Source organism: Sturnira hondurensis, unplaced genomic scaffold, assembly GCF_014824575.4.
Source record: "Sturnira hondurensis isolate 20B ecotype Veracruz unplaced genomic scaffold, ASM1482457v3 Scaffold0000167, whole genome shotgun sequence".
NCBI classification, from domain to species: domain Eukaryota; kingdom Metazoa; phylum Chordata; class Mammalia; order Chiroptera; family Phyllostomidae; genus Sturnira; species Sturnira hondurensis.
The window spans coordinates 11,723,269-11,745,247 of record NW_028072798.1 but is presented as its reverse complement, the minus strand read 5'-3'; the positions used below and the strand labels follow the sequence as shown (position 1 = coordinate 11,745,247).

The following is a 21,979-nucleotide window of genomic DNA, read 5'->3' as shown; positions in this document are numbered from 1 at the left end:
CAGGAAGCAGTGGAAGAGGGGGCAGGCTCTTCTCACCACTCTGTGCTCGAGTGTGGGAGTACGATGACCCCGGGGCAAAGTGGAAGCCACCTCCTGCTTGCCCTGCACGGGGCTTCTGAGAGGGTGGGCGGCACTGGACACCATTAGCAAGACCCTCTGGGAGCTCCCTGTTACACTGGGAACAGCTGGTAGGTATTTCACAAATATTCAATGAACTCCCGTCTACACCAAGCCACACGGTGGACTCCCGACATCAGCTCCAAGGCTGATTCTGTGGCAGAGGAAGCAGCCAGGCGCCCCCTCGGTGCCTGCAAATGTCCCTACACCTGGACTGGGGGGCAGCCTGTGATGCTGCTCAGACGCAAAACCAGAAGTGCCCGTGAGTTGCTGTGACTTCGGTGAGACCCTCGGCTTGCAGGGTCTGCAAAAGTGAATGAAATGACGAATCATATTAAAAGTGTTTTCATACTTGAAAGGGTAAAATGGGAACTGTCAGACCACTTAAAAGCCTACAGTTTGGCCCTCAAACATGCACGGAGTGCGCGCGCGTTCATGGAGTGAGGCCAGGTGCCTGTGCACACAGGAAACAAGGCCTGGGCCGGGTCCCCTTCTGGAAGGCGCTCTGCCCAGGACCAGGTCGAGGGAAGTTCCACCGCACCCCTTCCTACAAGGACACCCCTTCTCGGGCTGTGGTTCTGAGAGAGGGAGGAGGTGGCCCTTATGAGGGCCGTGGGCCTTGAACAGATGGGTGACTGCCACTGCACAGCAGTGAGGAGCAGGGAGACGGCTGGGTTCTGCTTCACTGGCCAGATCTTGGTGCACGGGCCGGGTGTTCACATGCGGACACACCACCTGCTGCAGAGGCCAGCAGAGCTGCCGTGGTGATGGCACTTGTGGGCGGTGCCCTCTTACCTGGGCCCTGGTCTCTCCAGTGCTGTCCTTGGCTGGACCGGCTATGCCCGGAGCTCGTCCTGTGGGAGCTGGGTCCCTGTCTTCCCCATCTCCCTGTGGGGACAACATGGTCAACATGTCAGCAAGCCACTCGAGGCCTAACCCCAAGTTATGTGCCATGTGCGAGACTGTCGCGAGTGTTGGCAGTTCCAGACTCTTGGTGCCTTTGCCATCGAAGGGAAAGCCCACAGTGATGACATGCAGGGGCCTCAGGGCCAGCACCAGGCAGTGGGGAGCAGAGACCTGTGTGTGAACACGTGTCCCGGTGCTGGTAACGGGGGCAGACTGAGGACACGGGGCATGCTGGGCGTCCTTCAAAGCAGGGCTCTGTGGTCAGTCCTGGTGGGCCCGCCCCTGGGGCAGGCTTTCTGAGCAGTGCGCCTGCCAGTGGGCAGGACTCTAAGCGCCAGACCTGATTCTGCACAAATGCATCTCACATGTACTTTGAAAACCGCCCCTCAGCACTTACACCCTGACACCCCCATGACATGTCTTTGCTAGAATCTCACACGGGAGGTCTGTGTCCTACTGATGCGTGTCTTCCCAGATCTTCATGTCTCACCATGATGTGCAAAGAGAGAAGATGCCCGCTGCAGTGAGCCAGGCTCGACCCATGCAGGGAGGTTTCCCCTAGCAGTTTGTGCACTCACACCGGGCCGTGGATAGGGAGCTGCCTGCAGCGCGTGGTAGACAGGCCACAGGCACGTGGGGCTCAATTCCCATGAGGAAGAGAAGATGGCAAGACCTGGCCTGCTGGGTGCAGGTGTGCAGATGTGCAGGGTGAATGTATGCAGGTGTGTGGGCATACTGAGGGCAGGAGTGCAGGTGTATGACACCTGGTAGGACCTGGACATGTCCCAGGTGTTATCCTGCTCTCGAAACACAAAGGCTCCCGGAAGCCCCGTTTGCAAGGCTGGCACCAAGCAGAACTCGGAGGGCAGCCCAGCAGGTAAGCAGGTGGGGTGAGCTCACTCCGCCAAGAAAGAAAACAGGGCTGCACAGCTGCAGGCGTGGGTCCTAAGCACTGAGGCTGTGAAATGGCAACTGAAACAAACTCATCAACGAGAAAGCTGATTGACAACAGTCCCATGCCACTGGTACACGCAGGAGCAGTCAAACGAGCAGACAGACTCTTGGACCCATCACATCCATTGAAAACCAACGTCTCGGTGCGGTCCCAGACTCTGTGTCACGGCCAGGGGCACGTGATGTGACCCGAGCGTGTCAGAAAGCAAGCTGGCAGAACGCGTCCCAACCTGGGTCAGGGTCTGAGCCGTGGTTCTGTAAAGTAGCGCACTCTGTTTTAAGGAAACGAGGCACGTAGAAGCTATACGTGCACTGAGAAGAGAGAGCAGCCTGGAGCTCACGGTGGGGACCCTGAAGTTTCTGGAGCCAGCACGTGGGAGCTCTGTCCTGTGGCCCCGACTGGGCTGTCACTTAAGTGCAACCCAGGGCTGTACAGGGAGCAGCAACAGTGGCACCAGAGCCCAGAAAACCCTGCAAGACGCCTTATCTGTCCACGGCTATCTTCACGTTACAGAGCTAAGGGCTGTTTGTTTCCTCTTTCGTCATTTTCTCTGTACCCGCGCTATCTGAACACACACTCACTATGGGGAAAAGTGAGCCCAGATGCGTGGCGAGCGTGCGTTGCCCGGCAGCGCCTGTGCTTCGGGGACCTGGAGGGGCTCTGCCCCGAGCAGCTCTCAGTCACGAGTTACTGCGGAGCCCCCTGGGCCGTGCTGTCCTGACGGAGCCAAAATGGGCCACAGGGCAGTGGCTGGGCATCTCCACAGTGTCCCCGCCCTGGCCTCCCAGCCCCAACCCCGGTGCCCCTGCTGCTCACCTGTGTGGTGTGGCCTCCAGAGCTGCTGGCTGACAATGCGCCGGCCCTCTCCCAGGCAGGCCTTGCACACAATGGACTTCAGCTGGTGGAACCTGGTGAGCCAAGACCTCTGCAAACAGACCAGGTCAGATGCTGAGAAATGACAGCGACCACAGCCACCGACCGTCCTCTCGGACGTGGGGAGCTCAGAGCACGTCTCCCCAGCAGGCTGCGTGCCTGCTGCTCATGTCTGGGGTGACACAACTGCGCGTGTGGCAGAGACCTTGCTTGGACGCCTCCCAGGGATCTCGGGGCCACTGTGCTGAGGAAGCCGGGCAGCCACCCACGTCCCTCACCAAGCGGCCAGCCTCCAGGGGACATTTTCAACTAAGGAGCCATGGCTGTTCCCACTGAACAGGTCCAACATCTACAGAGGCACCTGAGCAGGAAGCATCTGCAATTGATTCTGAAGTGGGAGGGAGGGAGGAAAGGCACGGGGAAAACCAAAACGTGCCGGGCTTGATGGGGCTGCTGCGCCCCCCTCCCCCCGCCCAACCCGGGCAGAGGCCTGGCATCTAGAGCCCGGGGAGGCGGTGCGGCCGAAGCTAGAAGATGTGCTGACCCTGCAGCCTGGGGCCACGACCCTGGGCCTCAGGCTTCTGGAGGAACAGTCCTTTCGGAATGTGAGCAGCAGGCTCAATGCCATCTGAACTGAGTCGGTTTTCCATAGCAAAGCATCCGTGAGGAACACAGCACTTCTGGCTCATTTGACTTCCTGCCAAACACCCTGAGCCTCCACGGTGCCTCTGAGCCACTGCTGCAAGCCCGCCCTCGCTCGGGACTCGAAGCAGCTGCGAACTCACGTTCTGCTCTACCAGGGCCTCCACGGAGAAACCTTTTCCAGACTGCAGGTACTTCTCGTGAAACAGCTTCCCGTCAAACACGTTCCAGGGCATGAGCTCGCTGGTCCTCCAGGGGAAGCCGCAGGCACTGTTGACCAGCACCAGTGTGGTCAGGCCGCGGACCAGCAGGGAGCCCAGCTGCACGGCTCGGGGGTCGACATGATCGAGCTGCGGAGACCAGACACACAGAGAAGGTCAGAGGAGCCCACACCATGGGGACCAAGAGCCCTGTGCCTCTGTGCCAGCCACCTCCACCCACAGCAGACGCTCCACAGCCACTGCGGGGACAGAGGCGGCATGCGGGCCCACACCGGGCCTCCCCGGGCACTGCACACCAGGGTGGCCCCACCCCGCACCAGGCTGGGCCCTCTCGGTCTCTGAGGTGCGTGCTGTCCCCAAAGCTCCTGGTGCGAGGACGCCCAGAGAGCGGTAGTTGTACTGACGAGCTGCTGTACTGCAAGGAGCCCTGGTGAGCTGTTCGTCACTAAGAATACGACCTAAACAGACACTTGTCCTTTAAAGGTGAAATGACTTACCTGATAGGGTTAAGAGGCTGATGATTTTCAGAAATTAAGGCAGCCAATCCAATGTGCAACATTTCTGTACGTTGTGGGATCGACCCAATGTGAAATAGTCTTCCTGCTCTGCGACGGAGAAGCTGCCCGAACATGCCACAGGGGCCCTGCTTGGCAACAACCTTCCCCTCCAGTTGATGTGGACTGCACACAGTCCCTCACACCCTGTGGCACCCGCCCACCAGGTGTGGCCCATGGAGACTGTCATTCCCATTGGTCAGCAGCTACTTGAAGTGTCATCGAGTATCTCGTATAGTTCATAAAACCAAAATAAACCATGAGCGGTGACATCTTGTCTCCTTCACACCATGGGTGGGACTTAACAAGGGACCCAGCAAGCCTGCATCTCGGGACCTTCTTTCTCATGGTGGGGTGGGGTTGAGGGGCCCACTGGGGCCCTGAAGGGCACCAGAGGCTGCTCAGGTGATGCCGAAAGGGCCGTGTGGGCACAGCAGGTGGCCCATGGGCCTCCCTGTAGCAAACGAGCTTCGTCCTAGGACACTTGTACCTGCAGCCACCTGTATCCCCACCTCCAGCCCAGGAATGGCAGACTAAGTGGGGATCCACCCTAGAGTCAAAGGGACACTCGCAGAGAATGAAAGAGGCCAAGGGTGAAACAAAGTGAGAAGCTGGCAAGGATGGCCCACAGCTCAGCAGGGCACTGTGTGTAGGACCTGGGCCTCTACGGCCCCTGGTGTCACCCCCCAAGTACCTGCAGCACCCAGCGCAAAGAGGCATGCCCACACTGAGGGCCCCTGCAAACCAACACAGTCTCCACACTGCCAGAGTCAGAATGGTGTCTCAGGGCCCCGTGTGGCAGGCCTCGGTGTCTCCAGGGGGCTGCCCGCCTGTTGGCATGGCCCCCTGGGGCCCCGAGGAGGCACTCCGAACACCTGTCACTTCTAATCTGATCCTGACCTACAGCTGAGGTTCAGAGCAGATGACTACAGACAACACCCAGGAAAAAGCCTTCTGCCTGCTCTCGGACAGTTCACGGGAAGACCCACGGGCAGCGGAGAGAGTACAGCCTGGTGCAGAGGCACTAGGCACAGCCGTCTTGTTTGCAGGGTGGGCCTGTGCCCACAGGCGTCACCACCATCGCCCTGGCTCCTCTGAGTCTGCTAAGCATCTACACGTCCCTGGGCGTCCCGTCACCAGACGTCCAACATGGACTCAGGGTGACTCCTCGGTATCAAGGCAGCAGCCTGGCAGACTGCTGGGGGCCTGGAAGGCTGGGCCACTCGGAAGAGTGGGCGTCTGGGCGTCAGCGTCTCTGTCTCTCCTAGCGAACGGGAGACCAGAGATGGAGCGCAGTCTCACGTCTGTGTGGCATGTCTGTGCCCTGGAGCACAGGGGCGCATCCACACACGAACCAGGAACGCCAGGCCATGTTGGAGAACAGGGCAGTGGAGGGACTAAACCCAAGTGGGGAAATGGCTGTGGATTCCGATGCTCAGTAGCTGTGCAGACTGACCAGCACCCACCCGGGTGTGCTCCTGCCCTCCCCAAACCCATCTGTCCACCATCCTTGTGGCACCTGCCCGGGGAGAGCCGATGGCTCTAGACGGCAGGGACGGGGAGGCGGGCAGCCTGTGATCTCCCCTGAGAACTTCCCACAAGGGGTCTCCTACTGCCCAAGACCAGCCAGTCCTCCCCGAACAGCTGAGGACAGCCATGGCGCCTGCCTGCTCCCCACCTGCTTCGAGCATCTCCTCCTCAAGGGTCTCCAGGCCCAGACGCACTCCCCACCAAGATGGAGGCCGCAGGTAGGAAGCAGGAGAGGACTGCAGTGAGGTGGGCACCTGGCAGCAGGGAGGCACCAGGTGGCAGGCGGCTCCCCATCCTCACCTCCTGTGATGCTGACTCACATGCCCACCCCGACAAGCCCACCCAGCACAGAGCCTGGGCGGTCTGGGGACTGAGGGGCTCCTGGCTCGCTTCTTCCTGGTCCCACCCCAAGGCTCCACCCACAGAGTGCCTGGCCTGACAGTGCTCCTGGGCAAAGAGCTGGGAGGACTGGGGGAAGCAGGCTCCTCCCATCTGCTCCGCCACCCGTCTGACTTTCTGCTGGGGGACAGCTCACCTCTGTGCTCACGTGTCCATTTAAAAAGTCAGGGAAAACCCCCACCAGACTCTGTTCTGGCTGTGCATCCACTCACCAACTTTCTGAGTGTCTAACAAGGAGCGGGCTTCTCTTTGAACAGCTGGGTACTCAGCCTGGTGGCCACTAAAAAGCCCACCGTGTTTCTGTGGCCACTTTAGTGGTTCAGTGAGTACCATTCTGAGGGCTTCTGCTGTACGACAAAAATGTGACTCGGGCCCTGGCTGGTATAGCTCAGTGGATTGAGCGCGGGCCTGTGAACCACACGATCGCGGTTCGATTCCCAGTCAGGGCACATGCCTGGGTTGCAGGCCAGTTCCCAGCAGGGGACTCACGAGAAGCAACCATACATTGATATTTCTCTCCTTCTATCCTTCCCTTCTCCTCTAAAGATAAATAAATAAAATTTTTAAAAAATGTGACTCGGTATGTCCTCAAAGTGTTCTGAGTTTATCCACAGGCATGTCCGACGAGCATTCAAGTGAGCATTCGCCGCAGGAGCAGCAGGGCGCGACGATGTGTGGACGGAAGGCCCCTAAGTTTGCTGTCACATACGGCGCTCACTCACATGCCCTGTCAGAGGTGCCTGGCCGTTTGGAGATGACACGAAGCGATGAGAACATGCAGTGGGACTCGGAGCCCTGGCTTCCTAGAACGGCTTTGATGCCCAGGGGTGCTTGGCTGGGTTGTCCCTTAGTCCCCAGCCTCCCGTTCCACGGACACGCTGTCACCCCCAGTGAGGCCCACACAGCAGCTAGGGTCTGTACGACCTCGACATGTGACCCAAGGACATGCAGTAAATAAGCCACCACCCTGGACCCTCATACCCGAGTCCAGCTTTGCCCCACCACGTGGGGCTGCCATCTGCACCAGCTCCTCCATAGCGCCGCTGGCCTGGCAGGACTCGGCTCCGCTGCCTGAGAGCAAAGCCCTCCCACCACAGCACGAAGAAAACAACCCAGGACAGAACCAGGGCTGGCAGAGCATGGGCCCGCGGTCCCCAGAACTAGGGCGATGCAGTGTGTCAGTACCTGCAAGTCTGCAAGCTGCCCAGCCGACTTTCCTTGGAGGCACAAGGCCTGAGCAACAAAAGCATGCAGGTCCTCCAGGCACAGCGTGTCCACCTGCAGGGAGAGGGAGAGCTGGCCTTAGCCTGGCGGCCGAGGGTCACAACCACTGAAGTCAGGTGCGCAGGGTGCATCTCAAGCAGCAGAGGAGCTGACGCGGGAGGTAAGAGAAGGGCCTTTCCTTCCCAGAGAGGCCCAGAGCCGACTTGGGCCGAAGAATCTGCTTACTTTCCAGCAGGGCAAATAGTTCTCGAATGCTGGGAAGAACCAGAGTCTTAGAGAACAGTGGTTATTTTTGGCACAGATCTCAGAAGCTGACAACCCAGGGGTATGCAGGCAGAGCACCCACAGCAAAGACCCGGAGTTGCAAGCAGCACCCAGCCTCCACACCCCAGTGGGCCCTGTACCTGCATATCCCAATACAAAGGAAACCAGGGTCCCCAAATAGGAGTCCCCGCAAATTCTTGGTGGAAAAGGTCTAACCAGGGTGTGGCAGAGAAACAAGGAGAGGCAGAGACATGGAGACGGGCAAGGAGATGAGGAGGGGACCCAGGAGCCAGGGCGTCACGGCCAGCAAGCAGGGTGGACACAGATGCCTCAGGCCTCCTCGTTGCAGGGCCCCAGATGGCAAAGTGGCCACGTGGCCACCACTCTTCCTGTCCTCAAGAGGACCTGCAGGGTCTCCTTGTAGGGAAACGCATCCATTGGTGGGGACAGGCTTGGGGACACGATGTGTCTCAGCTCTGACTGTTCCGACCTAACCCACCACCATCTTCGTCCCTTTTTACCCCCAGGCAGTTGCTCTCTCTGCAGCAACAGCAGCTACAGTTGTTTCAGGGAAAACCACCACCTGCAGCCTCAGGACCGTGATCCAGAGCCCACTCTGCAGAAGCAGGTCCAAGCAGAGAAGGTCTTTTGCTAGACGCACACCCCCCACCTCTGCATTTAGACTGAGGTTTGCTGACCTGCTGGGCACTTCCAGCCACCGGTGGCTCTGAGGAAGGCTGGCTTCAAAACACGGACCCACGGGTCAGAGCCGCCATTTTCTGTCTGGGTTTGTTGCAGTCCGTGGGCTTCTGGCCACCAACTTTGCTGCTCGCAAGTCTCGGATGCCAGACTCTTCGCCACGCCGGTCTTTTAGAATTTCACATGATAGGTACTGCTTTTTAAATATCTGCTCTGCTGTGAATATGTCAAATGTGCCCTTTTGGTGATGGGGACTGGCCCTTCCAGACTTCCTTCAGAGGTGCAGGGCGAGTTTCTGGGTATGTCTGCACCCAAACAAGACATGCTTTCATCCCATGTCACACACAGAACTGTACCACGAATGCAGCAGCACGTGGGCCATCACTCCCAAGTGCCCCCCACAGCCTCATGGACCCCAAGGCAGTGACTGCCGTGGACAACAGTCGGGACCTTCCTGGTAGAAGACACCACTGCTGAGTCCCCTCGTTGCTTTTAGGTTTAAAAAGTCCCCATGCACATGTCCTTTAAAGTCAAACTGACACCAACTCTGCCTCATGCTGATATTCACTGAAGAGACTTTTATTTCAAAAGTAATTATGAGAAGAAGAAAGATCCAAGTGGCAATTTTCCTTGGGTGCCCATCTCGCTGCCCTTGAACCGCACATGTGAGTGGAACGCCACCTCCCTGCGCCAGGCCTGGCACTGCTGGGAGTGGACTCGAACACCAGGCCCTGCACAGCGGGCAGTGCAGGCGGAGCTGGGCCGCGTGCCTGCCAGAGGCTTTGGCGAGCCACCTCTGCTGCTGGAAAGACAACTCCAAGTGCACGCCCTGCAAGGGCTGCCACTGGCACCGCAGCGCTGGCAGAAAACACTCGTTTTTCTGGGCGAGGGAGCTCAGCCACCAGCCCCTGGGCACGTCCAAGTCGCCACCACACCCGGCCTGACTGAGCCACCGCAGGTTCACACACCGCACCGTTAGCTTACACAGAGTACACACATGATGCACAGAATCAAAAAAGGTATTTTCACATGTAAACATGACTGAATCCTGCCACCCTGGATTAATGTGCACTTTGCTAAGTGTGGTGCGAATAGAGAAGTGTTCTACTTGAAACAGGAATGCAAAGACTCAAGTTCACACCAGCCCTGTGCCACCAGGGACGGAGTGACACGGCCCCAGCATGACAGTCCACAGCCCAGAGGACACCGAGGGAGGAACCACCGGGCCCCCAGCTCATTGGAAAGGGGCTCAGGTCCAAGGGCAGATCCCCACAGCTTTCTCCTCCAGGCAGAAGAGAGGGAAGGTCGTGCCCCCAGGCCCAGGGTCGGGGCAGAAGATACACAGCTGGGGGTGGAGGAGGCGTGTGAGTCTGCACTGGCTTTGTGCTACTGGGCACCGACCACAGTGAGAGGGACATCATTTTAAAGTTGGCAGTCGGGGAAAAGGCTGGGGACACCCGGGTTCTCAGCTCTTCTTCTACTGGGTGTCCCAACCTTGTTGCGCATGGTGTGTGTGAGTGTGTGTGCAAACTACAAAGGCAGATCTTTTCATTGGCTTCAATACTGTCCACATATAAACTAAGTGTAAAATGAATAAAAAGAAACTGCCTTGCCTGGGGCTGGTTGAGGCAGTAGCCTTACCCCAGTGCAGGAGGCTGAGGAGGACGTTTGCCACAGTGGCCACACCTGCCCTGCAGACCACTCCCACTTCCCCTGGGCTGCCCATTAACCCGGGAGTGGCCACTGCCCGTTCCCAGACTGGAGGCCCCTGTCACAGGAACGGACGTGCATCGCTCAGCAAAGGGGATTCCTCTGCCCCCCCCCCCCCAATGCAGACTGCTGAGGGGCAGCTGGGCTGCAGCCAGGGCAGCTCAAAGGCAGCAACCAGACCCCTCACCTGCTCCCCACATCCCAGGAAGTGAGACCACCACCTAGCAGGAACATGACAGCTGGGAGGGGAACCTGTTGCCCTGTAGCTTTGGAAGCAGAGCCGCCAGGCCCGGTCCTCTTGCATGCATCGCACACCAAAGTTGGTAGCAGATGGCATCTCCTTCATGTGATACACAGAGCTGTCCTTCAGCTCACGAGCTCTGCAGAGAGCTGGTGCTCACAACCAGATGCTGGACAGAGGTGGTGCAGCACCTCGTGTACGACAAGGGCAGGAGGCAGGAGCCCCTGAGCAGAGACAGCTGGGGCCACGGTTACCTGCATGAACAGGTAGATGAGGAGGCAGCACAGCATCCGGAAGGGGCTCTCCAGGGCTTGCAGCTCTTCCCTGGAGGAGGAGAGGTCGAGGCAGGCGAGGAGCACGTCCATGCGCCGGGCTTGGGTCCCGGGGTCCTGGCTCAGCCACAGCTGCTTCAGACTAGGCGTCCCCCCTGAAGAGGAAAGCCCACGAGGCCCACCGGCATTACTCTCTGCACCAGCAAGTTATCATGTTCTTCTTCCAGAACAAAAGACATGAACCTCTGCCCCTGCTGACCTTGCTGGGCTTTACTGCTTAGAGGGACAAGAGGAAAACACCAATAGCGCTCCTGGTGTGAGGGCCAACACCCTCGCCCTTCACCGAAATACTCTGCTTTCTGTGTCCTGCAGAGAGCAAGGGCTTTCTTCCTGCCCGCACTGCACCCTGTGTTGTTAAGAATGCTTTTTGGAGGGTGTCCCCAGGTGCTGTCCTGGGGTGAGCCGGGTCCAGCCACTGTGGCGAGCTGGGCTGAGTGGCTGGCTCCCACCCCTACCTGCAGTCTCCCAACTCCCAGAGCAACAGGCTGACATGGACACCAATGCATGTGCAGGTCTGGGAAGCCTGTCTCCACGGCGCATTCCTGACTGCGCTTGGTGCGCACGAGGGCTGTCAGTACCTGGAATGCTCATCTGCAGAGGCCTGACGAGGTCCGGGTGCCTCAGGGAGTTCCCTGCGTAGACGAACCACTCCCGGACAGGGGGGCAGCTGCCAGCACCACCTGCACAGAGATAGGCCACATCAGCAGGTGCGAGTGAGGGCCACCATCGTCTCCAGGCTGATGGCATGGACCCAGCACTGTTGGGACCCCTCCAGCTGGCAACCCCGGCCTCTTTCCCTGCCCTCCAGGCCTCAGAGGCAGACAGGAGCACCAGGGCTCTGCACCCGGGCAGTGGGGACTGGTGACTTAGACCTGCAACACGCTTGCCTCCTGTCACAAAAGGGAGAAAAGATGGCACAGAGGCCAGACCACGTTGTCGATGTTCCCAGAGCACAGAAGTGGTTGGTGGCATGGGTCCTGTCCTCACCTTGACAGACAGTTGGGCAGCCCCATTTCCACTCTCAGTCCAGGCTGCCCTCCTGCGGACAGTGACAGCCGTGCCCCGCACCCCAATCTGAGCTCCCCCGAAATAGCAGTCAACCTGTTTTCCTGGAAAACCCAAGTTCGGCCTGTTCTCTGGGTGCCGCTTCAGTTCACAGGCTTTAATCTGTGCTCTCTTTGAAATATAGCAGAAATGTCTGCAATAATTTGGTTTGTCTGAATTAAGATGAAATAATCTGAACACCTATATATCAAAAAAAGAAGAACAAGAAGAAGAGGAGGAGGAGGAGGAGGAGGAGGAGGAGGAGGAGGAGGAGGAAATATAGTTGGGCAGTTCCCGAAAGAAAAGGCTGACTTTTCTCCCAGCAGCTTCAGATCAGTTGGGCTCTGCGTTCCAAGAGCGAAGTGGAAACTTAAGGCGCTCTTTGCCAGTCCTACTCTCCCACACACGGGGACGCTGCCCACGCAGACGGAAGCAGGGCCCAGACCTGCTCCTGTGATTCCAGCTCAGGTGACCACCAGCTCTCAGGGTGCCGACCCTGCTCACGACCTGGGTCTGTGGGCACGTGGGCGTGGGGCGGGGGTTGGGGAAGAGGAGAAGCAACGTGGGCTTGGACCTCCCAATTGCTAGGATTTTCCAGTTTGCAACAACCCTCCAGGCTTTTTAGAAGTGCACTCGTCCTGCTGGTTCTGTTGTGTTTTTGTAGTGCTGCTTAGTATGCCAGTGTGTGTGGTCACAGTTTAAAGAACAGGAGAACCGCCCATTCTTTTCTGTGTGCACTTCTTTAAAAAAGTCCCCTTCTGGGTCAACACTGAGGATTTTACTGTGAACAGTCTGTAGGTGCTTCGCAAAGGTGCTGCACTGACTGGACACTGACCATTTGCTGGTGGGGCTGAGTCCCCAGTGCAAGACACACAGCCTGCCCCGTACCCGGGGCCACGGGCTGGCTGAGGAGAGGGTGGCCGGGAGCGTATGGCCAGCCCCACTGCCGGAGGCAGCTATGTGCACAGAGCTCATCTCCGACACTGTCGACCCTGGAGGCGGGAAGGAGTTCCCCCGTTCCCTCACTCTCACAAGGCTTCCCGGTGACTTAAACAAAGACCATTAGGTCAGAGGAGGTGTGAGGCCAGGGATGGGCTGAGGGCTGAGTGATGTTCAGGTTTCCCCCCACTTTTGGCCACAATGCCATCCCGAGGTCCAAACACCCACATTCAACCATAAAACACCTGCAGGCATGGTCTCAGTCAAACGCCAGCACCACTGGACTCAGGGTGTCCGCAGGTCGGTCACCCACACCTTCCCCACAACAGGGGCTCTGAAGTCCTAGGTTCCTGCCCAGTGCCTGAGGCTGCGGCAGACACCCATGGCGGGCAGGGCTGTAAGGTTGAAGAACGTGCCTTACAGTGTCTGTACCGCGGAGCTAAAGGCCCCTCAGTTCCAGGTCCCGCTCGACAGCAGTGAGCGCCCACCTGCCAGCCACACTGGGACTGGGGGTTCGGCGGCTGCCACTCCTGCCCGCCGCGCAGTGCAGCCATCAGAGCTTCCCTTGTCCGTGGGGCGCCTTCCTTGAAGCAGACACTCTTGAAAAAGCAACACTGAAAGCACATGCTCAGCAAACGTGCCCCGGTCATGGGTCTGCCTCGAGACATGCCTTTGACCAGCACCTGTCAGCTCAGCAGCAGCCCAGTGGGAGGCGGGGTGGCAGACAGACACCCCCCAGGCAGGCACCCACCAGCAGGGGCCTGAGGCTGGTGATTTCAGAGAGGGCTCTGCTCCTGACAAGGGGCAGGGGAGGAACTTGGAGGCGTTTACGTGTAAGGACTTCAGGGCGCACAGAAGAGATCAGAAGAACAGCCTGAGCCAGAGAAACGGATGCCGAATGTTGTGCTTCTGACGCAGTTTTCAAAGCAAGGCAGCTGAGGCCGGTGAGGCCAGCTGGGGGTGGGGGGTGGGCACCACAGCTAGGTGCCAGCAGGAATCTGATGGGCAGGGAGGACACAGCAGAGGGGAGAGGCCGTGGGCTCACCCAGCACAAGCACAGCAGCCTTGACGGAGGGAGCAAAGGGAGAAGGGAGCTTTTCCAGAAGATCTGAGAGTGGGGAAATGTTCCTGTGGTGTAGGACACCAGGCCGGGACTTAGAAGATGAAGGAATACGGAATGCCACCCCAGGTGGGCAGACGTCCATCTGTCTGCAGCTCCTTCCACACACAGACATGGAGAAACGTGTGTGGGCATAAACAACAGAGAGAATATTCTAAAACGCTTTAAGAGAAAAGAGCCACCAAGAAAGGAAAAGCTCAGCAACTGGAACCCCAGGGACTGGGGGTGGGCTGCGGGGAGTTGGACTGCTCACCAGCCCTTCCACCACCACGGATTCTCAACCCAGACACGTTGAAACCACTGCGGCCTCACCCTGGTTTTCTGCCCCGAGCACGGTTCAGACCACCGCCCTGGGAGAAAGAGCCCTGGCAAGGGAGAGTCTGAGCCAAGGGCACGGGCCGAGACAGGGCCGAGAGAAGGCTGTCGTGGCAGCTGGACCTGCAGGGCAGCAGGCAGAAAGCAGGTACCATGAGGTGGGGCTTGGACATCTGCAGAGCTGTGCCCTTGGGCCAGAGTTGAGACTGAGCTCTCCATGTCAGGGTGAAACTTAGGGACCTGCCCCCCGACCGCAGGTGGCCTAGGGCTGCGACCACAGAGATTGCAGTGAGCGCCTTGCACTCGGGAAGCCTCAGAGTGAATGTTCCTGTTGACCCACCCTCGCAAGCCTTAGGTGGGCCCTCGAAGATTCGGATGTGAACAAAAGTTAACACTCTTCAGAGCACTCAAATCCTTCTGGCGTGTGACTACAAAATACTGGCCGTGAAAATCAGGAGACACACATGGACCCGTTACAAGGGGAGAAGTCAATAAGCAGACCCAGGCTCAGAGATGACAGCAACGATGGAACACGCAGAGAAGGACTTGAAGGAGATAATGTGAGTTTAGGGTCTAGAGGCCACAGTGAAGACAGGGAAGGGGACAAGGGAGGACTGGAAACACAGCTGAGCCCTGGCGGGGGGGGGGGGGGGTGCGGTTGGTGGCAGCACTGTCCCTGTGCAACAAGCGGTTGGGGTCTGATTCCCAGCCAAGGCACGAACCTGGGTGGGGTTCGTACGGGAGGCAGGTGATCAATGTTTCTTTCTCACATCCATGTTTCTCTCTCCCCACCCCCTGACTCTTCCTCTCTCCCTATAACCAGTAAACACATCCTCAGGTGAGGATGAAAAAGTTGCATGCCTTTAATAAAACCATTGAAAACCATGCATCTAAGATGAGTTTCACTGGGTGGGCAGCAGCAGCCCAGATGTGGTAGAGGTCGCGAGACTCGACCTCAGAGCAACAGTGATGACCGCGCTGAACCACAGAAACAGGCATGAAGGCCGGGCTGGGCAGGTACCTGAGGGACACTGAGGGGTAAACTGTGCAGGAAAGTAGCCAGAGGCCCAGAGCGACAGGTGAGAAAGATGCAGACAGAAAATAGTATCTAACAAACAACACTCGATTTTTTCCAAATTTGACAGGAAATGTAAATGCACAGATCTAAGAGGCTCAGGCATCCCTAGCACAACAGAGAAGCCACTCCAAAGCTCCAGGTGAAGCCGCTGCTGCGACCTGGCCATCAGCAGAACAGCCTAGGAGACACCTCCACTACAGGTGGGGATGTACCACGAGGACCATGTCATTGCACAGGTGACAATGTGAGCAGGCGCAGCACGATGGCTTGTTGGAAACGCCAAACAACACCTGAAATTCTGTTTCTAGCACAGTTATCCAAGCAAGCCCTCTAGATGAGCAGAGATGATGTCAAAGGCAACTTGTATCTGCACGAAGAAGCTGAGGCCACCAGAAACGGGGCACAAACATGACCTTTCCCCGGGTGCTAACTCCTTCAAGGACAAACGGCTGTTTGAAGGAAGAGAGGAAACTACACCCTATGGGCCAAACCTGGCCTGTTGGTTTCCATACAGCCTGAAAGTTCGTAATGCTTCTCACATTGTTTTAAATGACTAAAAAACCACCAAGAGAATATTCTGCAACACTGGAAGATTATATAAAGTTCAGATTTTGTGACACAGGAAAATGAGAGGAAGCTTCACTGGTGCCCAGGCACAAGCCGTCGCTGACAATGGTCATGGCTGCCATCCGTGGCCCTACATAGAGCCGCAGGGCTTGGTGCCAGTCACAGGCACATGGGGGCCTCAAAGCCAGGAATACTCATATCATGCCCTTCATAGAACAAGTCTGCCAACACCTAGTTCAAAGCAAAAATAAGACCCTGTAGTAGGGGGGTTAAAATATATGCACAATCTCATAAAGTGACATACTACATGTCTCCATGAACGTGAACACGTTCAAAATGACCAAAATAGAGATGGAGGTCAGACAAATGGCCGTCAGGGGATGGGGACAGAAGGCAGGGCTCAGAGAGACGCCCACGGGGGCTCCCCTGGGGTGATGGGCCAGCTCTGGATCTTGATGTGGGATGACAATGCCAGAGCTCAACAAGAAGGAGTGGAAAAACGGGGGGAATTAGTAAGGCCTGCCCTGGCCAGTGTGGCTCAGTGGGTGCGGCATCGCCCTGCAAAGCGAAAGGACACCAGTTGGACTCCTGGTCAGGGCACGGGCCTGGGTGGCAGGTTTGGACCCTGGTCAGGATGCCTTTGGAAGGCAACCAATCGATGTTTCTCTCTCACATTGATGTTTCTTTTCCTTTCTCCTTCCCTTCCCCTCTCTCTAAAAAAACCTACAAAATAAAATGCAACTTAAGAAATCTTTAAAAAAATGAACAATGTCTGCAGCCTAGTAAACAGTAGACTGACGTCACTGTCCTGTCTCACGCTGCACTTTATCACACAGGGACGATTGCTGGGAACTGGGCAGAGTCTGAAGGGAGGTCAATTTATTATGTTTGCAACTCCTGAGAGTGGGCCATTCTTTCAAAAGAAAAGAGTTTTAGAAACACACAGAAGACAGAAAGCAACACTAGCAAAACCAGTGGAAACAGTGAAAGGGCACCACTGGGACTTCTGCATCACACGTGACACAGGCTGGCCCTGCGCCAAGGCAGACTGTGAAAATTTAAGGAGGAATATCACAGACCCTGTAGCAACTACTACTAAAAACAACAGGTGAATCCAACAATCCTCAAGAAAATGTAAAACAGAATACTAAAAATTATTCAGTGGATTCAAGATAAGTCGGGAGATGCTGCAACAGGAAGAAGACAAGCCAAGCAGAGAGTGACACAGAAGCCTCGCACTGAACCACACTAGTGCTCACGCCGAAGGGAAGGGGCCTGCACAGCCCGGTTGGAAGACGGAGCCTGTCGGGCCACACACTGCTCCACAGAGGCCACTCTCACTACCGACGCCACCTCGGAGGTCAAAGGGCACAAAAGGAACCTGGCAAACAGGAACCACAGAAGCCTGCAGTCCCACATCAGCATCAAACAGAGACCAGGCACCAACAAAGGAAATCTCATAATGGTGCAAGATTCACTAAGAAACAGCAATCCTCAATATACGTGGACCCAACAACAGAACTTCAAAAATATCTGAAGCAAAAACCAGCAAAACTGAACATATAAAAGAAAATCCACAATAATGTCTGAAGGTTTCAACACCCTTTTCTCAAGAAGTAAGAACAAGTCAACAGAAAGTTGGTACGAGACTTGAGCGTCCGCATTCACGCCTGATACTTACGGAACGTTCAAGCACCTGTGGACTAATGCGCTGCGCCAAGAAGAGAACACGGAGCGCACTTCACTGACGTCACCACAAATAAACCGGCAACAGCAGCATTTCATTTCCACACTCCAGTAATGCCAACTAATAATGCAGAAAGCCAAGACGTTGAGAAAGAAAGGAGGAAAATGAAGGTCAACCAGGAAGACAAAGTCAACCAGACTAACCTCCTGTTATTTCGATCATCCAATGACAGGGCACTGACGAAACGCTGAGGTCAGTGAGCTTTATGCATCTAACTTCACTTAACAAAACACAGCTGGTCCCTGGACAACGGGAGTTTGAGCTGCAGCACCCACCTGCATGCAGGTTTCGGCAGGGGGACGGGCGCAGCCCAAAGCTCCACTGTGCGAGGCTTGGAGCACGCAGAGGGCTGTGTGAGGGTGTGTGTGGGTTTCAGGCCCAGTGTGGGGGTGACGCCCCGAGCCCCCGAACCCACCAGCCCCTGCGCTGGCACAAGGACTCACCTTGGCCGTCCGCCAGCAGGAGGGAGTAGACTCGCCGCCGCACCGGGCGATAGACGGAGGCCTGGCTGGGCAGGGCCTGGTCCAGCGCGTCCTCCAGGGTGTTGCTGCACTCGACCTCCCCACTGGTCACGATGCTGTACACCAGGTAGCTCTCTGCCTGCACATGACGGGCTCTGGCCACCTGTTCAGAATTTAGACACAGTGGGTTTCTCCTTGGAGTGGAGGAACAGCCTCTAAACAGAAAACGTGAGCACCTGTGCCCTGTACCAGTGCTATGAAGACTCAGCAGTGGAACAACTGTCCCCCAAACTCGAGCTGGCACCTGGGCTTCCAGGCCGGAGCTCTCCATGGCTCCCTGCCCTCCAGGCCCCAAGCACCCGCCAGACTCAACTGACTCCACAGCACGGCCCTATGTCCACCAAGGGGAGGCTGCTGGACAAGACTCGTCCCACCATGCACAGACAGAGGTCCACCCACGGCCCTCATCTATGCCTCTGAACAGCTGCCACAAATTCTCCAGCAGCCCAGGTCCCCAGATGAGGCCTCAACCCCATCCCCGCACAGCCCCCTGGGCCTCCCCGAGCCTTCCACCAGCCAGCACGTGCACTCCCGCAGCACTCCCACCTCACCCGCCCTTCTCCCTGGAGGGTCCCCCGGCTCACCCTCCCCGTAAGCCCTCTGCTCCCCTACACATGGGGCTTGACGAACAGCGAGTGACCCTGCAGAGGGTGGTTTTCTGGTCTGATCCCTCCACCGAACCGCAACCTCCTCGGGAGGAGAAACTCCCACTCACCTCTTTGCTCACTAATTTCTTACAGAGGGAAGAGCTGAGCCTGCATCAATTCCTGCCTCGCAATGCCTGGGCATGTGGGAGGTGAGCAGATGTGTGGTCCTCAAGTTCTCATTCAATGAGAACCGAACACCAGAAGGGCTACAATAACCTACATACAGGTTTTACTCTCCCACGAACAATTTTCTTTTTTAAAAAATATTTTATTTATTTATTTTTAGAGGGGAAGGGAAGGAGAGAAGGAGAGAAATATCAATGTATGGTTGCCTCTCGTGAGTCCCCTGCTGGGAACTGGCCTGCAACCCAGGCATGTGCCCTGACTGGGAATCGAACTGCGATCGTGTGGTTCGCAGGCCTGTGCTCAATCCACCGAGCTACACCAGCCAGGGCCATGAACAATGTTCTTAACACTGCAGGAATAAATTCATCTACACCACCATCCAAAATGTAAATCCAGCTTTTCACGAAGATGGCGCCCAAAGTGAAGCAGGAAGCCCCTGTCCCTCCCAAAGCCAAAGCCAAGGCAAAGGCTTTGAAGGCAAAGAAAGCAGTGCTAAAAGGCGTCAACAGCCCAAAAGAAGAACATCCACACGTCACCCACCTTCTGGAGTCCTAAGACACTGCGGCTCCGAAGGCAGCCTAAATATCCTTGGGCAAGCACTCCCAGGAGAAACAAGCTTGACCACCATGCCATCATCAAGTTCCCCCTGACTACTGAGTCGGCCGTGAAGAAGACAGAAGACAATACACTTGCGTTCATTGTGGACGTCAAGGCCAACAAGCACCAGATCAAACAGGCTGTGAAGAAGCTCTATGACATTGATGTGGCCAAGGCCAATACCCTGATCAGGCCTGATGGGGAGAAGAAGGCATCTGTTCAGCTGGCTCCAGACTACGATGCTTTGGGTGTTGCCAACAAAATTGGGATCATTTAAACTGAGTCCAGCTGGCTAACTCTAAATATAAAAATTTTATACTATAAAAAAAAGTAAATCCAAACAGCCTGCAGCTAACAGCATTTTAAATGTGATACGAGGATAACTTGGAATATCAAAAACTGTGAATCAGACCGTCTCATTATTCCTCACTTTCTTTGTAAATGAAATAGGGTTAGCGAAAAGTGCCAGCCTCACCAAGCTACGGTGAGGAATGGACACAGCAACAAGGACTCGTGCTTGGCCTGGCACTTTGCACATGCTCACGAGTGCTGACTCACCGCACGTACAGCTGGAGAGACCACTACGCCGTGTGTCTACAACACGGCGTTGCCAACATCTCTTTAGATCAAGACGGCAGACAGGCTAGCAGCTTTCAGGTCAGTAAGGGTTAAAAGAAGATTTTAAGGAGCTATTGCTGGACACTCCAACCGACTGAAGATTGTCAGAAGGGACCCATTTCTCCATGTGCTCCTTTGGATAGAAAATCTATCAGAAATGTTGGTTATGTAGTTTGTGATCCTTTAAGGCTACAGTTTCTAATTTATTTTTCTACTCTTCCACCATTTCTGATTTTTTAAATCCTAACAAACTGATATTCTGAGAAATTTTTCTAGGAAGTTATAAATCATATTTACCCTATCAAGAAATCTTAAATTTTAGCAACTATGCAGATTTCGAAATATCACATTCTTTTGTGGGTGTCCAAAGAGTTTTCAGTTACAGTCTCTGAATTATAACTTCAGTCTATCCACTAACTCAGTATCATCTAGTGAGTGGCTCTTATCTCTGCCCCTCACTGTGGACACACAGCAGTCTACTCTGGGAAAACCCTTAGCACAATCACATAGCCTAAAGTTCTAAAACTATTAACAGTTCAGTTTATCCAACATCAGGTAAACACATGGGAAGTGCACACGGAGTGCCCGGGGTGAGGAGTGTGCTTAAAATGCATGTGTGCTTGGACTATGGCTGCCTATCTGATAGGGCTGAGAGATGCCATTGAAAAAAAAACTTTAAGGTAAAATGTAAGAGGCACTTAAGAAACTTCATTTCATTTCCAAAGACATAATTAAGTCCAGCAGGTGTGTCGCGGTGTGCCCAACACACAGTGCACCGCCTAGGAGGGCACCGTGCCCTCTGCCCGTAGGCAGCAAACCAGGGTTCTCCCAGCCCTGCCGGTCGAGGCACCACCACTGCCCGCCGTCCTGCCCGCACGGGCCCGGGTCCCTGTCCTCACCCCCTCGTTCCCTCCCAAACCACTGTACTCTCACCTCCACCACAGCCCTGGGCAAGCACAGTGTGCTGAGGCCACCTAAACCTCCCCCTGCCTCTCTCAGTCCTGACCCAGCTTCCCCTCTGCAGCCTGGGACACCCTGGCCTTCTCTCCCCAAGCCTGAAACCCGCCTCCTGGATCTCACGCTGTAGTCATTCTCTGCTCCCCCACCTCCACTGCCTCTCATCTCTCAGGGCCACACTTCTTCAGGTTCCACCCTGGTCTTCTACCAGGATGGCTTCCACTCCCACAGACAAGACAACTCACTGACACCTGTCTCCTGCCCAGAAGTGGACGTTGAGGCCCCCATTTCTTTTTTTTTTTTCTGGAGTAGCAAAGTGTAATTTGTCTCGTCTCAGTTGTTGGGATGAGCTTCTTTGGGTCCAACTTTAGTCTTTTCACAGTTCCAGGTTTTCTTGTCTCACTTGTGGGAATAAAAGGAAGGAAGAAAAGGGGAATAAAAATTGGAAGGAAGGAAGATGGAATAAAAAAGGAAAGGAAGGAAAGAATGAAGAAAGAATAAAAAAAATAAAGCTAAAAAAAAAAAAAGCCTTCTACTGACTCTAAACCAGCCTAGCCAGTTCTGCTGGTCTTCCTTGCTGCAGCAGGCTGAGGAGGGATTGGTTTTGCTTTTCTCCCTTCTTGAGCCACACTCTTCACTGCTGCCCAGTGTCCAGCCCAGTTCCTCAGTTTACTGCTGGGCCCTCAGTGCCCTTCTCTGCCCAGTCTACTCCTTCAGTCCACCAGTTGCACTGTCCTTGAGGTACATCGATTAGGGGCAATTCCCACACTGCCTTCTCACTCTTTGCTGTCCTAGATGCTTGAGACTCTCAGCGCCCCTTCAAGGTGGTTCAGCCCCACCACTTAGTTAAGTCTTTCTGGGAATTGCTGATTCCCTGTGCCCTGCACCTCTCCTCTGTGGGAGTATCTCCGCCTTCCTCTTAGAGAGCCAGTCATTCCTGAGGGTCCTGGTCACAGGGACCAGGTGGGAGGTGTTGAGGCCCCCATTTCTGACTGTCACATGGCTGCCCATGGATCCTCCCCTCCTCCTGCCCTCA

At 55.9% G+C, this 21,979-nt stretch overlaps 1 protein-coding gene and 1 pseudogene across 4 annotated transcripts in view; one reads left to right on the top strand and one right to left on the bottom strand.

The window, feature by feature from the left end:
- The window catches only part of FAM120B (family with sequence similarity 120 member B), a 42,860-nt gene that overhangs the window by 8,922 nt on the left and 11,959 nt on the right, over window positions 1–21,979 (bottom strand). For 3 of the 4 annotated variants that reach the window (XM_037065312.1, XM_037065375.1, XM_037065457.1), the window contains exons 3-9: window positions 17,921–18,101; window positions 11,246–11,347; window positions 10,590–10,762; window positions 7,383–7,475; window positions 3,637–3,843; window positions 2,795–2,903; window positions 913–1,005 (exon numbers count right to left, since the gene is read on the bottom strand). In XM_037065312.1, the coding sequence (XP_036921207.1) occupies window positions 913–1,005; window positions 2,795–2,903; window positions 3,637–3,843; window positions 7,383–7,475; window positions 10,590–10,762; window positions 11,246–11,347; window positions 17,921–18,101 (958 nt within the window). Of the gene's footprint in view, window positions 1–570; window positions 1,006–2,794; window positions 2,904–3,636; window positions 3,844–7,382; window positions 7,476–10,589; window positions 10,763–11,245; window positions 11,348–17,920; window positions 18,102–21,979 lie in introns of those variants that run through there. The other variant, XM_037065287.1, reaches the window with a different exon arrangement.
- LOC119000507 (60S ribosomal protein L23a-like) lies at window positions 19,165–19,698 on the top strand (annotated as a pseudogene).